General features: G+C 44.8%; 1 protein-coding gene and 1 long non-coding RNA gene across 6 annotated transcripts in view; both read left to right on the forward strand.

Annotated features, from left to right (window-relative positions):
* The window catches only part of PPP1R1C (protein phosphatase 1 regulatory inhibitor subunit 1C), an 82019-nt gene extending 79318 nt beyond the window's left edge, over nucleotides 1-2701 (forward strand). Inside the window, exon 6 of one of the 5 annotated variants that reach the window (XM_006121696.4) lies at nucleotides 2086-2695. In XM_006121696.4, the coding sequence (XP_006121758.1) occupies nucleotides 2086-2174 (89 nt within the window). In that variant the 3' untranslated portion in view covers nucleotides 2175-2695. Of the gene's footprint in view, nucleotides 1-2085 lie in introns of all 5 variants that reach the window. The other 4 variants (XM_014572862.2, XM_075933753.1, XM_006121698.4 and 1 more) reach the window with 4 other exon arrangements.
* A 573-nt stretch (nucleotides 2702-3274) lies between these two features.
* LOC112545553 (uncharacterized) overlaps nucleotides 3275-14267 on the forward strand; it is a 57252-nt gene continuing 46259 nt past the window's right edge. Inside the window, exon 1 of the long non-coding RNA XR_003089059.2 lies at nucleotides 3275-3609. This is a non-coding gene — a long non-coding RNA (uncharacterized LOC112545553). The remainder of the gene's footprint in view (nucleotides 3610-14267) is intronic.

Genomic DNA, 14267 nt, shown 5'->3' on the forward strand with positions numbered 1-14267 from the left:
GACGTTACAGAGTCCAGTATGTAGCTATCCATACCCTACATGCTGCTGCAAGTGTAGACATGGCCTTATGCTTATAACCATAGGATAGCTACAAATAAGACATGGTTATTTATATTGGGATGCTGAGTTGCATTGCTTTGCTTGAGAATATAAGAACCTATTTAAGAATGAAGAAGCATTTTGACATTAGAAGGTGGCCAATGGAAGTATGCCTGATTCGTACAGAGAAACACATTTGTGCTCTTGGAGAAAGGGCTGAAGAAGTTGTGTTTTAAGCAAACATTATATTCTTTGCATTGCTGCCGATCACGTCATCTCTGATTAGTGATGAGATGCCTGTCTGCCAAGTGAGCTAGACCCAGTCAGAAACTAATCACAGTCCCAGCCTCAGAGTGACTATGCATTGTGGGTTGTGGAGTTGGTGCTTAGATCTGTTCCTGCAGGCCTTTTATGTTTGTTTTTGGAGCGGGGCCAGGGGTAATTTCAGACATGAATAATAGGCATGAAATTTGGGATCACATTTTTCATCTATGGCTAAAACAACAGAAAGGCTGGGTTTTCAAGCCAAACTTCAAAACTAAATCTCAGTGCTAAGAGGACTGTTGTCTCTTCTTATCCCAGCCCTACCTGATACACAGAGACCTAATAAACTTCAATGTTTTTACTCTGTGTGGACTCCAATCTGCAGTCCACTCAATTTATTCTCCACAAGGCAAGGCAAGGCAAATGCATCATTACACACACACACACACACACACACACACACACACACACACACACACACCTACCTATCTTTGCTCCTATAGTATCTTCTGTTTGTTCAAGCCTGAGCTGTTTCAGAAACTTCTGACTAGTTGTAGCAGCTGCCTGCTGCTTCTAAAATTCTTCCTAAGAAGTCAGTGAAGCAGGCAAGTGAGCTGGTAAATGAAGGATGGCCTGGAGGTTTGATGGGTGGCTTAATAAGTTCACTCTCAGGCAGCTACTGGTGTTGGCTAGATGCTGAATACTGCAAAACTAGAGATAACACTATAATATAATAACTAGTGGTAGGGGAAAAAGAAGGAAAAACTGCACATTGTGTGCACTTCTCACTTTTAGCATGGTGCTTTAATTCTTTGAGCTGAGATCTCCTAGTGTCAAACCTTTCTAGCACAGAGGTACCCATAGATACAAGGAAGAGCCAGGGGCCAGTACATTAACATTTTTGGAGGGTGTGTGTGAGCCTACCAAGTGTCCTAGGGTCAACCAGCTTCTTGTTGTTTTGTGGCTAAGCAGAATGCTGCCTACTTTATGTTTGCCTTTGTATTCACCCTCATAGTATTTTAACTGGGCATCGTGCACTGTGCTTATAGTGTAGAAGTACTCAATGATTATTTAGGACGAAAGGTGCTATTTAAAAGACATGACATTGATCTGAATGTGATTTAGCCAGTTAGTTATTTGTTTCCCAAAGCATGCTTTGGGTTGTATTCATATATGAATAATGATAAAGCACATTGCTAGGACCATAGCACACCAACAGCCCATTGCAAAACTCCTGTTGACATGCCTGGAAGGAAGACATTTGTATTAATGGCAAGTTGCAGTTCCCAATGTAGTTAAGTTCTACTTTTATGGATGCCGCAAGGGATGAGTAACCTGTAAAAATCATCCAGTTGATTTACACATAATGTGAAATTGCTTAGGTGAGGGGTCAAGAACAGGTGAGTCCAAGCAGTCAAGGATTTGGGCCAGGAGTCTGCACTGCATCTATTCTCCAAGAGACACATTTCAGGGCTCACAACTGAACAGAAGTTGTAAATTCTTCTTGGCCAAGAACCCACAGACATCTGCCATTATTTTAGCTTTTCAGAGGCTTAACTTGATTGAGTGGGACATTGTTATTCCGATCCAAGAGTGCTGTCAGGAATCCTGGAATGGAAAGACATACCGTTGGTGTAACGTGCATGAACTGAAAGGCTATGAAAGGCAGCACCGATGAGGTCACTTATAAAAACTTTCCATTGTTTTGTGGCTTTTTTCTTTCTTTAGGGCAGCAGTTAGTCCAATTGAATGTGACTTTAAATACGATCTTTATATTTGCAGGGGTTAAGCATCTGAAAAGTCAGAATGACTCAGCATTCCCAGAGGAAGAAGAGGGTGTCAATGAAAGAGAAGAAGAATGGGACCATTAATTAGCATCGGGCTTGTGTAAGGCTATTGTGAATAACTGAACTGCTAAATTTTCCATACTAAACATGGAATTCCTTTGCTTGTGTTTCTGAAACATTCTTCATCTCACCACTCAACGCACACATAGCAGGATGCTTTTTGGGGAGCATTCCTTGACTGGATTTTATAGCACTCTGCAAACATGTCCTGTGATACTTGTAATGGAAGAGAAACATTTATTTTAGTCACTTCCTTTCCTTTTTTATGACTTAGAAATGTAATTTGCAAACGTTAGTGGTCTAACTTCAGTACTGCCAGAGCTTAATTACCGAATGTGAGCTGTACTTCAAGACTTATTGTAAATAGTACCAATTTAAAAGCTACAAATAAATACTAAATTCATTTAGACAAGATTTTATGTTGTGCATTGTTTCTGTTGACTGTGAAGAGAAATTTTTAGATAAGGTGGGTCTATAGACCCAGGGCAGCTTTTATCATACCAGGGTTACACATAGTAACATACTTCAAACCTAAGACAAACCAGAGATGCCTGCTTAATTCTGCACTTCATTAGTTTTTGTTGCATTCAGTGCATGTACTGCTTATAATGGTTCACTGCTTCTTGCTTTCCATAAAGGTATGTATCTGATGCTGCTCAGTCATTGTAACATATTAGCTAGTTTATCCTTTTTACTACTGAACACAATCACATAAGGACATTAGGAAAAAACTTTGATTCGGAGCACACTGGCTGCCTAAAATATTGGTAATAGGCTCCAGAACCTTTCATCTCTAAAATGGTTCAATTTTGGCCTGGTTCAATAGTGCAGTTCCCATTTCACAGCCCATGTTAAGTTCTGTGAGTGCTGAAAGCTTAAGAAGAAGCAGACAATGAGCTGGGGTGGACAACCATACCTCTTTAAAGTTGAATTCCCTAGTTTTAATACTCCATCTCTAAACAGAGGGCAACCAGTCACAATCTATAGAATTGTGTTAGCTGAGGTTGGCCTCTGTATAAAGATTCATTTTGAATGTATCCATTCAACCCGTTGAGTCCCCACTGATGAGACAAGCTACTGAAAATAAGAGATGACGGATAAGAAAATACAGAGTCTTTTGTAACTGCCTTGCGTGCTCATTTGGCTCACATTTAAGCTGACACTGTTCAGAAAAGACTTACCAGTTACACAATCTGTAACAAGTGTTGCTTTATGTTTGCCAGCCATATCTTTCTCTACATTTGTATATGAGTTCTTTATCACAGCTCCAGTCACAGACATTCAAAGTGATATTTATGGCTATAATTTAATGAAAAGCTGACTAATAGAAGAAACCTTCAGTTATGCTGTAGACTCAGTACTGAACTGAGGTGTCTTTCTAATGCAAAAGGGGAAGCCTCCCTTCATAAAATACGGGAAAGGAAAAAAAGTTGAGGCAGAAGCTTGGAACCAAGAAAAGGTGAGTTCATTTTCTGTGAGACCCTGCGTGACTCACTTAAATTCAGTGCCCTACTTTGCCATCTGTGAAATGGAATTAATATTACTTTCTTTCTCTCACTGCTTATTTATCTTGTTGCTTTAGATGTTTAAGCTTGTATGGACTGGCTCTCACTGCACATATACCGCATGTAGAATTAGGTGTGCTGGAACAATGTTTATAGTGGTGGAAGCTGAGTGCCATTGAAATAATCTGCAAGCTCTGTATGTGACAGAAACCACTTGGGTACTGCTGCACCCCTTTCTCCCAATTATTCCTAGATCTAGAACAATGGGGGGAGGCAGTGTCAACTCTGTATCTAGGTGCATCTGTAATACAGATCATTAATAACATCATGAAGCATTTTGGAAATACATTCCAGCATAAGGGCACATTAGGATGCTAAATTTACCTGAGAAATACAGAACCATGCTTCTGTAACACAAATGGAGTATGTCTACACTGCCACCCTAGTTTGAACTAGGGTGGCTAATGTAGGCATTTGAAGTTGCAAATGAATCCCGGGATTTAAATATCCTGGGCTGCATTTGCATCTTGCCAGGCGCCGCCATTTTTAAATCCCCCTTAGTGCAGACTCCGTGCCCGCGGCTACACGCGGCACGGAGTAGGTAGTTCATATTAGGCTCTCTAATTCGAACTACCATTACTCCTTGTGGTACAAGGTGTACCGGTAGTTCGAATTAGAGAGCCTAATTTGAACTACCTACTCCGTGCCGCGTGTAGCCGTGGGCACGGAGTCTGCACTAAGGGGGATTTAAAAATGGCGGGGCTCGGCAAGATGGAAATGATGCCTGGGATATTTAAATCCTGGGCTTCATTTGCAACTTCGAATGCCTACATTAGCCACCCTAGTTCGAATTAAGGTGGCAGTGTAGACATACCCTTACATACATAAGACTTAATATACAGGCAGTCCCCGGGTTACGTACAAGATAGGGACTATAGGTTTGTTCTTAAGGTATGTAAGTCGGAACTGGCTCCAGATTCAGCCGCTGCTGCTGAAACTGACCATGGGCTGACTACAGGAAGCTGGAGGCAGAATTGCTCTGCCCCCAGCTTCCTGGAATCAGCCACTGATCAGTTTCAACAGCGGCTGAATCTCGAGCCTGGGACAGAACAGCTGGGCTGCCAGGTAGGTCCCTGCAGGACCAACCCGGCAGCACCCCAGCTGCTCTACCCCAGGGTCCAAAACAAAAGCCTGGACTACGGGGGAGAGGGGGTGCACTAGCTGCGCCCCCCCCAGCAGACCAGGGACACGGGGAGCAAAGCCTCAGAGGCGCGGGACCCCTCCACCTCCCTGGCTTTGCTCCAGGTGTCCCTGGTCTGCTGGAGACGGTCCCCAGCAGACCAGAGGCACCTGGAGCAAAGCCTCAGAGGCGCGGGACTCCGCCACCGCTGCAGCTTTGCTCCCGGTGTCCCTGGTCTGCTGGAGATGGTCTCCAGCAGACCTGAGGCACCGGGAGCAAAGCGGCAGTGGCGGCAGGGTGCCGTGCCTCTGAGGCTTTGCCACAGCAAAGCCTCAGAGGCACGGGACCCCTCCGCCTCCCCGGCTTTGCTCCAGGTGTCCCTAGTCTGCTGGAGACGGTCCCCAGCAGACCAGGGTCACCCGGAGCAGCTTTTCTCTCCCTGGAGGTCAAGGTGGCGGGACCGCTGCGCTCTGGGTGGTCCCGCTGCCTGTGAGCTCCGGGCCGAGAAAGCCCCGTTTGTAAGTGTGGATCCGACTTAAGTTGGATCCGCATAACTCGGGGACTGCCTGTACATGCTACACTTTTATAAACAGCTGATAAGAGCACAGCAGAAGTAGTGCAGGTGAGTATTGTCACTAAAGCTGACCACAGGCAGACAGTTCTGTGGCAACTCTCAAAGTTTCAAAACCTTTAGAACAGTGGTCCCCAACCTTTTCAGGAGCATGCTCAGCCTTAAGCTATGTCCACACCTCTTCATGGGAACCAAGGCCAGGAGTGGAGCTGAGGTTCCGGGGGTCAGATGGGGCATGGAGAGCGGTAAGTGAGTCAAGGCTAGGATTGCAACTGAAGGGACGTCTGAGGCTGGAATGGGGAATGGAGCTGGCGTGAGGATAAAGTTGCTAACTTTCTAATCACACAAAACCCAAACACCTCTGCCTCACACCTTCTGCAAGCCTCCCCCCAACTCCATCTCCCTCACTCTTCCCCACTCTCACTCACTTGCACCAGGCTAAGGCAGGGAGTTGAGGCACAGGATAGGGGGGTGAAGGCTCCAGCTGGGGAGTGCAGCTGGGAATGAGGGGGTTCAGGCTTAAGAAGGGGGATCCAGGAAGGAGTCTGGATTCAGGAGGGGATGCCAGGCGGGGGAAGGAAGTTTCTACTTCCTGAGTCAGAGCAGCATTTTTCATCCCAGATCACTCTAAATTTGAAAGAGCAAGGACTTGAATCTGGAGCACTCACATCCTGGGCCAGTAGCGTGAAAAATCAGGCAATAGCACATAGGTCTCTGTCTCATGTTCCCCAATCTTCACATTACACTTTGACAAACCAGAATGTTTTAACAAGTGTTCCAACCAGTGCTAACAGTTGCCCAATGTCTTTGCTCACACAGTGCCCTTGTCCACTCCTCACCACATGTAATTATGTCTTGATTTATCAAGTCCTCTCTCTCACCAAGTAGAGTTGCTTCCCAGTCCGATCATCATCTTAGACTACAAGGCCTATGTGGGGTGTAGGACTGCATGATCTTTGTTCTGGGGTTTTAGAGGAGTAGTTACTGCAACATATGCTGGGAACTACTAACGTTAAAATAAAAATAATCCCCTTTAGTTTCTTTTCTGTGATGTGATCAGTCAGATGAGGCTAATTCCTGGAACACTCTGGAAAGTGCTCAGTTGAGTTTCAGTATAATTGCTGGGAGGAAACCTTTCTGGAATGTATTGGAGCTGCTTCCAGGAGATACCAGATAGCAAGTAACCCAGGGGTTTTTGCTGACACTGGTGAAGCTGCAAGCAGAGGAACACTAGAAAATAAACACAACTGAAGTGCAAGGCAGCATGTTTAAGCATTTTAACATTTTGCTGGTGGCAAGTTCAGGGTTGGTTGCTTCTTTAGCCTCTACCAATGGTAGCTATGAAGCTTTTTTTCTTTGAGTGGGACAGATTTGCTTTATGCCTCTCTCAAAACTGGACTGACAGACAATGTTAATGTCCAATTTATTAGTTGTGAAACCCTTGCTGACCAGGGCAACACATTCTCTTTCAGTATGCAGAACAGGGCAGCAAGTTCTCTCACAGGCAGAGACTGTTAAGGAAGAGAGGAATTTGTATGAGGTGAGTAGCCCAGAGGCTAAATTGTGAGGAGAAAGACAGGAGCAACTTGGGTGAAGCTGCACAGTAGGATATGATCTTTGGCTACATACCATGCTTTCTGGTATGTATGTTGCTGGGCAAAGCCCTGATTGGTCCACCCATCTCTAAACATTGCAACTGTGATTTATCATTTTCAAAAGTCTTTACTGAACCAGCAACAGGCTGGCTTCTCCTGTGATAGGTCACATCTTGCCAGTGGTTGTCACACAAAAATCCCCACAAACATCACTGGCAGCTGGGACAGACCCAGTGAAAGAGCCACACACAGGTTTTCAGCTATGGATCAGGGCAAATTAGGAAAGTTAAGCCAAGCCCAGTCATTCTGTGTCCTCCCTTATGCCACATAGCCTATGTAGACTCATAGACTCATAGACTTTAAGGTCAGAAGGGACCATTATGATCATCTAGTCTGACCCCCTGCACAGTGCAGGCCACAGAATCTCGCCCACCCCTCTTAGAATAATCCTCTCACCTATGTCTCAGATATTGAAGCCTTCAAATACTTTGAAGGCCCCAACATGCAGAGAGTCCTTCAGCTGTGATCTGTGCCCAATGCTACAGAGGAAGGCGAAAAACCTCCAGGGCCTCTGCCAATCTACCCTGGAGGAAAATTCCTTCCTGACCCCAAATATGGCGATCAGCTAAACCCTGAGCATGGGGGCAAGACTCACCAGCCAGACACCCAGAAAGTTCCCTATAGCAACTCCTATCATCCCTCCATTGACCTATTTCCAACTGGTAATGAATGGTCAATTAGTTACCAAGATCATGTTATTTCATCCAACCATCCCCTTATCATAGAATCAGAACTGGAAGAGACCTCAGAAGGTCGTCAAGTCCAGCCCTCCGCTCTAGGCAGGACCAATCCCATCTAAATCAACCCGGCCAGGGCTTTGTCAAGCCGAGACTTAAACACCTCTAGGGATGGAGACTCCACTACTTCCCTAGGTAACCCATTCCAATGCTTCACTACCCTCCTAGTAAAATAGTTTTTCCTAATATCCAATCTGGACCTCTCCCACCACAACTTGAGACCATTGCTCCTTGTTCTGCCATCTGTCACTACTGAGAACAGCCTCTCTCCATCCTCTTTGGAACCTCCCTTCAGGAAGTTGAAGGCTGCTATCACTCTTCGCTTCTGCAGACTAAACAGACCCAAGTCCCTCAGCCTCTCCTCGTAGGTCATATGCTCCAGACCCCTAATCATTTTGGTTGCCCTCCGCTGGACCCTCTCCAATGCGTCCGCATCCTTTTTGTAGAGATCAAACCCTAGAAAAAGAAATCATAGAGCAGCTAATCAAGAGTCAAAGTGGGAAACATCACTGTAAGCTGAGGTGACACTTGTGAGGAAAAAGACCGGTGTGGGAGATGGGTGCAGAGCTTCAGCTATTATAAACAGATTCATCTTCATTGGCTTCAGTGGGCCTATAGCAGTTTAGCGCCAGTGCCCTGCTTTTAGTGCTGAACATTTTAAAAAAACTGGGCAATTTTACCACCATTAATGCCACTTTGTAACACTGCATTTTGCAGTAACATTACAAATAATTAAACATCATGCTTCAAAGCATAGAATGGTCCACTTTAGGGCATCATCCTGCCACACAGACACACACCATGTCCAGAATTATACACAGGGCTGGACACAGAGATTTTTTTTTTAATTCTTCTGATGTATCAGATGTTGGAGACAGGACACAGGCATGGTTGGACCAAGGAATAAATGTGGGAGGACATAGAAGGTCATTTCTTCCTATGGCCTTGAAAATATTAATCATTATTCTAAGCACTCGTTATTCTTAGTATAGTCTTTTTCATCTGAGAAGCTCCCCGACAGCAGTCTCTGATTTCATTGCAGAGGAAAGCCCGATGCTGCAGCCTACTGGCACAGATGATACTACAGAAAAATACATGTACAGCAGACTGTCCAGACGGATCAGGGCTCAAAGAGCAACAGGTGCCAACTCCGTCTTCTGCATGCATACTCCAGACTGAGGTGGTAATATCAAGCAGATATTTTATTGTAGAAGCGGGGTGAGAGACAGTGTTAGTCTGGTCATAAAAATGTCTGAAGGGCCTATTTTCATCTATTGTCAGAGTATAGTTTGAAAGTTTGATTAAGTGGCTGAAGCCAGTGAAGACGGAAAGGAGCATCTGTTTCATAGTGAACATGAAAAGCATGAATTAAACAAAATCCATGGCTTTACACAGGGGTGGGGAACCTTTTTGGGGTCAGGGATCACCTACCCACAGAAAAAACAGTAAGGGGCTGCTCACAAGTGAGAAGCAAAAAAACAAAACAAAAACTAACCCCACACAACCCTCATTGACATGGCTCCCAACTGCCCACATTTCCCTTGCACACCAGAGCATAGTGGGGGGCCGAGGCTAGTAGATTGTGTGTGCTCCAGCCCTGTGGTGGGGTAGCAGGAGAGGTTGGAGCACTGGCATAGGCTTCTCAATGGTGGGGAGGGGGAGCCCTGAGCCTCAGGGGCTGGATCCAAGAAGCCAGGGGCCACAGCCAGCCCCTGGGCCTTAGGTTCCCCACCCTGCTTTCCACAATGAGTGGATGAGTGAGTGGAAGGGGGACTGAGTAAACAGCTGCGCAAAGTATGAGGGTCTTAAGTGACCAGTACACCAGACAGCAAAGAGTCAGGTAGAGAATTTGTTGTGGCATGTCCCCCACCAAAGAATACCTTCCTTCCAACCGCTAACATTCATCCTTGGAGCTCCTTATAGGCTTTGGATGAGCTAGAACTTTTGCTGCCCCCAGTGCCCCTCTCATTGTTGAGCCTGCTGCTGTGTAAAGTTGGAAGCCTGAATTTGCTCATCTGTATTTAGACAGAAAGCAAAAAGAAAATAAACCGATTTCCTTTCCATACATTCCTGTATCCCTGAACTGATTCATTCACAATACAGCTTACAGGCTTTGCTATTGTTACATTATCCAGTCCAGATCCCTAGTTATGTAAGGTTTATTAATCTATAACACTCCCTCTCCCCTCCGCACTTTAGAGAGAGATTTACTGAGGCAAACAAATTCTTTAGGAAAATTCCACTACTTGGATTACAGCCTGGTATGTGCTGGTTATTCTCCAGGTACAAAACCAGATACTATTTTAAATATAGCTAAAGCCTAAAGATGTGTACAATAAAGGCCAAGGCCTAGAGTTCTTTTTAAGACATAATTCCCACTGAAGGCAATGAAACTTAGCTTGAGAAAAGATTTGGCCCCAGATGTACTTTCTCTTAGGAAAACCAGACTTACAATGTAAGCTGTGATGGAACACTTTCTGCAGTGCTGTTATCAATGTATGCATTCCAGTGGAAGGCTATTCTCTAGCAATATCCTATTTGCCCTATACCAAGTGCTAGAGAAAATCCAAAGGAAGTTTAAAGAGGCACACCCCTACCCACCATCTTTCCACAATATTTTATGTCAATATTAGCCTCTATTACTGTAAGTGAAAATATTCTTGATTTCACTAGCACACCACAGAAGAGCATCACTAATTTGTTGGGGACCAGCTACACTGGGCCAATCGCCCATTTCACTAGCCATGGTATGTATTTGATGAGTCCAGGAGCAATGAGCTGGAAGAAAAGGGGATCCCATGCAGGCGTGACTGGCACTGTGTAGTAGCCTTTCTCCCTCCTGCTGGCTGGTAGCATGCACACATGTGAGCTGGAGAGAATGCTACATCTTATTTCCTTCCCCCTTCTTCTCAGGCAAAAGGTGGCTCTTTCATACAGCATCCAGATATTGGAGCTTGTTCCGCTCCCTTCTGGTGCCATTGGACAGTAAGGAGTCCTGATGGGCCAACTGATTCAGGGTATGTCTACACAGCTGTTTTTTCCAACAAAACCTGAGTTACGTCAACACTGCAATCACGTTCTTCCAAAAGTAAATCTAGAGGGGTTTTTCCGGCGTTGGGAATCGTCTTTCTACGAAGAAGAAGCCTTTTTCTAAAACAGCTCTTTCAGAAAAAGGCGTGTGTGGAAGGGGAAGAGGGAGTTCATTCAAAAGAAGAGGAAAGAGGAAAAAGCACAGGAACCCTAGTGGCACGGGCTAGGAAGTTCGAACTAAAGCCCCTAACTACCGTTACTCTTCCTGCAAGGAGGAGTTCGAACTACTGGGCATTTAAAAATGGCGGCGCCCGGGAACATGCAAACAAAGCCCAGGATATTTTAATCCCAGGCTTCATTTGCAAGTTCGAATGACTACATTAGCCACCCTAGTTCGGACTAGGGTGGCTAGTGTAGACATACCCTTAGGCATCCCACAACAAAACAGCTGTTGAGCATGTGGAGTGAGGAAGTGTCATTTCCATTTTCCAAAAAACTGTGTTCTTAGTGCACGTTTGTCCCCCTAGAACAGGCTTGGGCAAAATTCAGCCTGCCAAGCCATGGGATCTACCCCACAGATGCTATAGAGAGCCCAAGGGCAGGCTTCCTGCTTGCCTCACCCCACCCACATGCCGCTCGGAAATGCCACTGTGGTGAGGTTTTTATTTAAAAACTGTGAGTCTGGAGGGGAGGGAGGAAGTTTTAGGAGCTGCTCCTGCCCCCAGCTCAATGCCATTGGCTAGCCAGAAACTGGCCAATGGGAACTTCCTGTTTCTATAACAGGCAGCCAAGAAGCACAAGGAGCTCCAGAGCACTTGGCTGCAGCCTGTGTGGTGGCAGGGTAGCAGTGTTCCCTCTAAGCTATGTGGCAGCACAACTTCTTCACAGGTGATTAATCAGCCCTGCCCAGTCATATGCTCAGTGCTCTGTGCATGGAGCTGACTGACTGGGTGGGGCTGATTAAGCAGCTGTGCTGCTGGGCAGCTTAGACGGAACACTGGCTGGCAGGGAGGGGGTTTCGGGAATGGGCTGCTGGCTGGTAGGTCTCCTAGCCCCTCCCTTCCCCAATCCTCTGCTCCCTACTCCACATACCCAAGTCCTCTGTCCCCTCCTGCACCCAGATTCCCCCCTGATCTGATCCCCCCAATCCACTGCCCCAGATCACATTCCCCTCTTACTCTAGCTCACAACACAAATTCCTGCACTACCTCCTGTACCCCAATTCCCTGCCATAGGTCACAATCCAACCCCCTTCACACCAGTCCAGTGTCCCAGGTCACAACTCCCTCCTTCTCACAAAATCCCTCTCTTACCCCAACCTCCCTTCTGCACCCAACCTCCATCCCAACCCCCCCGCACCTCGTCCATTAATATCATGGAAGAGTGTGGCCCTCAACCCCTTTCCAAATTCTTTGATTGCCCCCCCCCCCCCCCCACTGACTCTTAGTGATAAACTAGAAATATGACCACAGTGAAAATTTCAAAATGGTGCTTTTCCATGGTCTAATTACTTAGACAGGGTTAGTATATATGTATAAACATACATGCAAATAGCCCCTGCAACTGTCAGAAGTATGAATTATAGCAGTGCTAACAAAATAATTATTACATGTGAAGAAGGCCATGGGACAATGTGAATTCTAGGGGAAAAAAATCGATTGCAGACAGCTGTATGCATCTTTAATAATGACAGAGGAACACATCAGCTTCAAATGCCAGAGACTTTCGGCCTTTTTTAAACAGACCCGCTTGCAGTTTTTAAGGCAGAGGTAGGCATGTTGGTTTCGTATTGTGTTTTCCCCTACAGCATTAATTCAGTTGATGTACTTCCCTAATCATGCTAATTATGCTGCCGTATGTTGCTCTCATCTTTTTTTCTGTCCTAATGGAACATAGGCTCCCTCTTTTGAATATGTCATTGTTTTATTACATGTATCAGTGGTTTTAACATTATCTGAGTTTTTTAATGGGTTTTTTAAACACTCAGCAGACTGAAAATTAAAAATTAACATAAGGGTCAATTATAAATATTATTTGAATTGCATCTGTGGGGTTTGGTTTTTTTTCTGTACATTTCTAATTTAGTAGAAGTATCAAGTTTATAGGAATTATTTACATCATACTCACACACACACTATCAGTCATAGAAATGTGGGACTGGAAAGGGATGTGAGAGGTTTTCTAGTTCATCTCCCAGCACTGAGGCAGGACCATTATGCCTAGGAAATCCCTAACTCATTTTTGTCCACCCTATTCTAAATAACTATTAGTTACAGTTATTCCACAATCTACATAGGTAACTTTTCTAGCATTTAAATAGCCTTATAGTTAGAAAGCTTTCCCTAATATTGTATTTCCTAAAATCTCCCTTGCTGCAAACTAAGCCAATTACTTCTGGTCCTATCTTCAGTGGACATGGAAAACTATTGATCACCACCCTCTTTGTACAGCCTCTAACATACTGACAATGACTATCAAGTCTCCCATCAGTCATTTTTCTCGACAAGAACTATGCCAGAAAATAAACAAAGAAATGAAATGTATTTATTAGGACCAAATCTCTCTCTCTCTCTCTAATACCAACCTCAGTTTAACTCCCCATGTTTCTGCTCTAACAAATGCTACCTTATAAAAGCTAAAGTGCTCAGATAGTGATACTGTAATACAGATACATGTTGCATGATATTAAAATACCCAAAATGCAGATATTTTCTAGTTTAATAAAATTGAAAACTGCAGTAACTCACTAATATCCGAAGATGATAAAGCTCACTTGAAAAGCTCAAAAATGGGCAATAAGCGGTCTGCAAGTTGGTCTCAATTCACCAGCATTAGCTGCTGGTGGGCCACTGGGTGCTTTATTTACCTGCACATCTGCACAGCTCCTATGGGCCATGAATTGCAACACAGCTTCCTGCAGCTCCCATTGGCCAAGAGCAGCAATCCACAGCCAACAGGAGCTGCAAGTGGCCATACTTCCGGATGCTCAGGAAAATAAAGCATCTGGGAAACCACCATGGGCTAACCCTGGTGAACAATGTCCGTCCCATGGGCCACTTTTGCCTACCGCTGATGTAACTCTTTAGGTTTCCCAATTAACATCCCAATCCCATGAGGTGCAGATTACACAAATAGGGTAGTTGAATGTGACTTGATATGCCTCTCTGGTAGACATTAGTACTTCACTGCACTGCACTCTACTAGTATAAAAAATAACCAATAATATAATTGAATAACAGAAGACGTCAATAAGCGGAACATATCCCTCATATAATACCACTAGCTGCAACACTGTTAGGCATGGTTGAATTTGACCCCTTGTGTTGTTGAATTTGGCCAAATTTGGGAGGGTTAGAAATGATTACTCTTGACATTCTGAGCAAAGCTGAACTTAAAAAAAAAATCAGGAAAAAAAAGACATTTAGGGTTGACCCAAAAT

The sequence above is a fragment of the Pelodiscus sinensis genome, chromosome 7 (genome assembly GCF_049634645.1).
Source record: "Pelodiscus sinensis isolate JC-2024 chromosome 7, ASM4963464v1, whole genome shotgun sequence".
Lineage (NCBI taxonomy): Eukaryota > Metazoa > Chordata > Testudines > Trionychidae > Pelodiscus > Pelodiscus sinensis.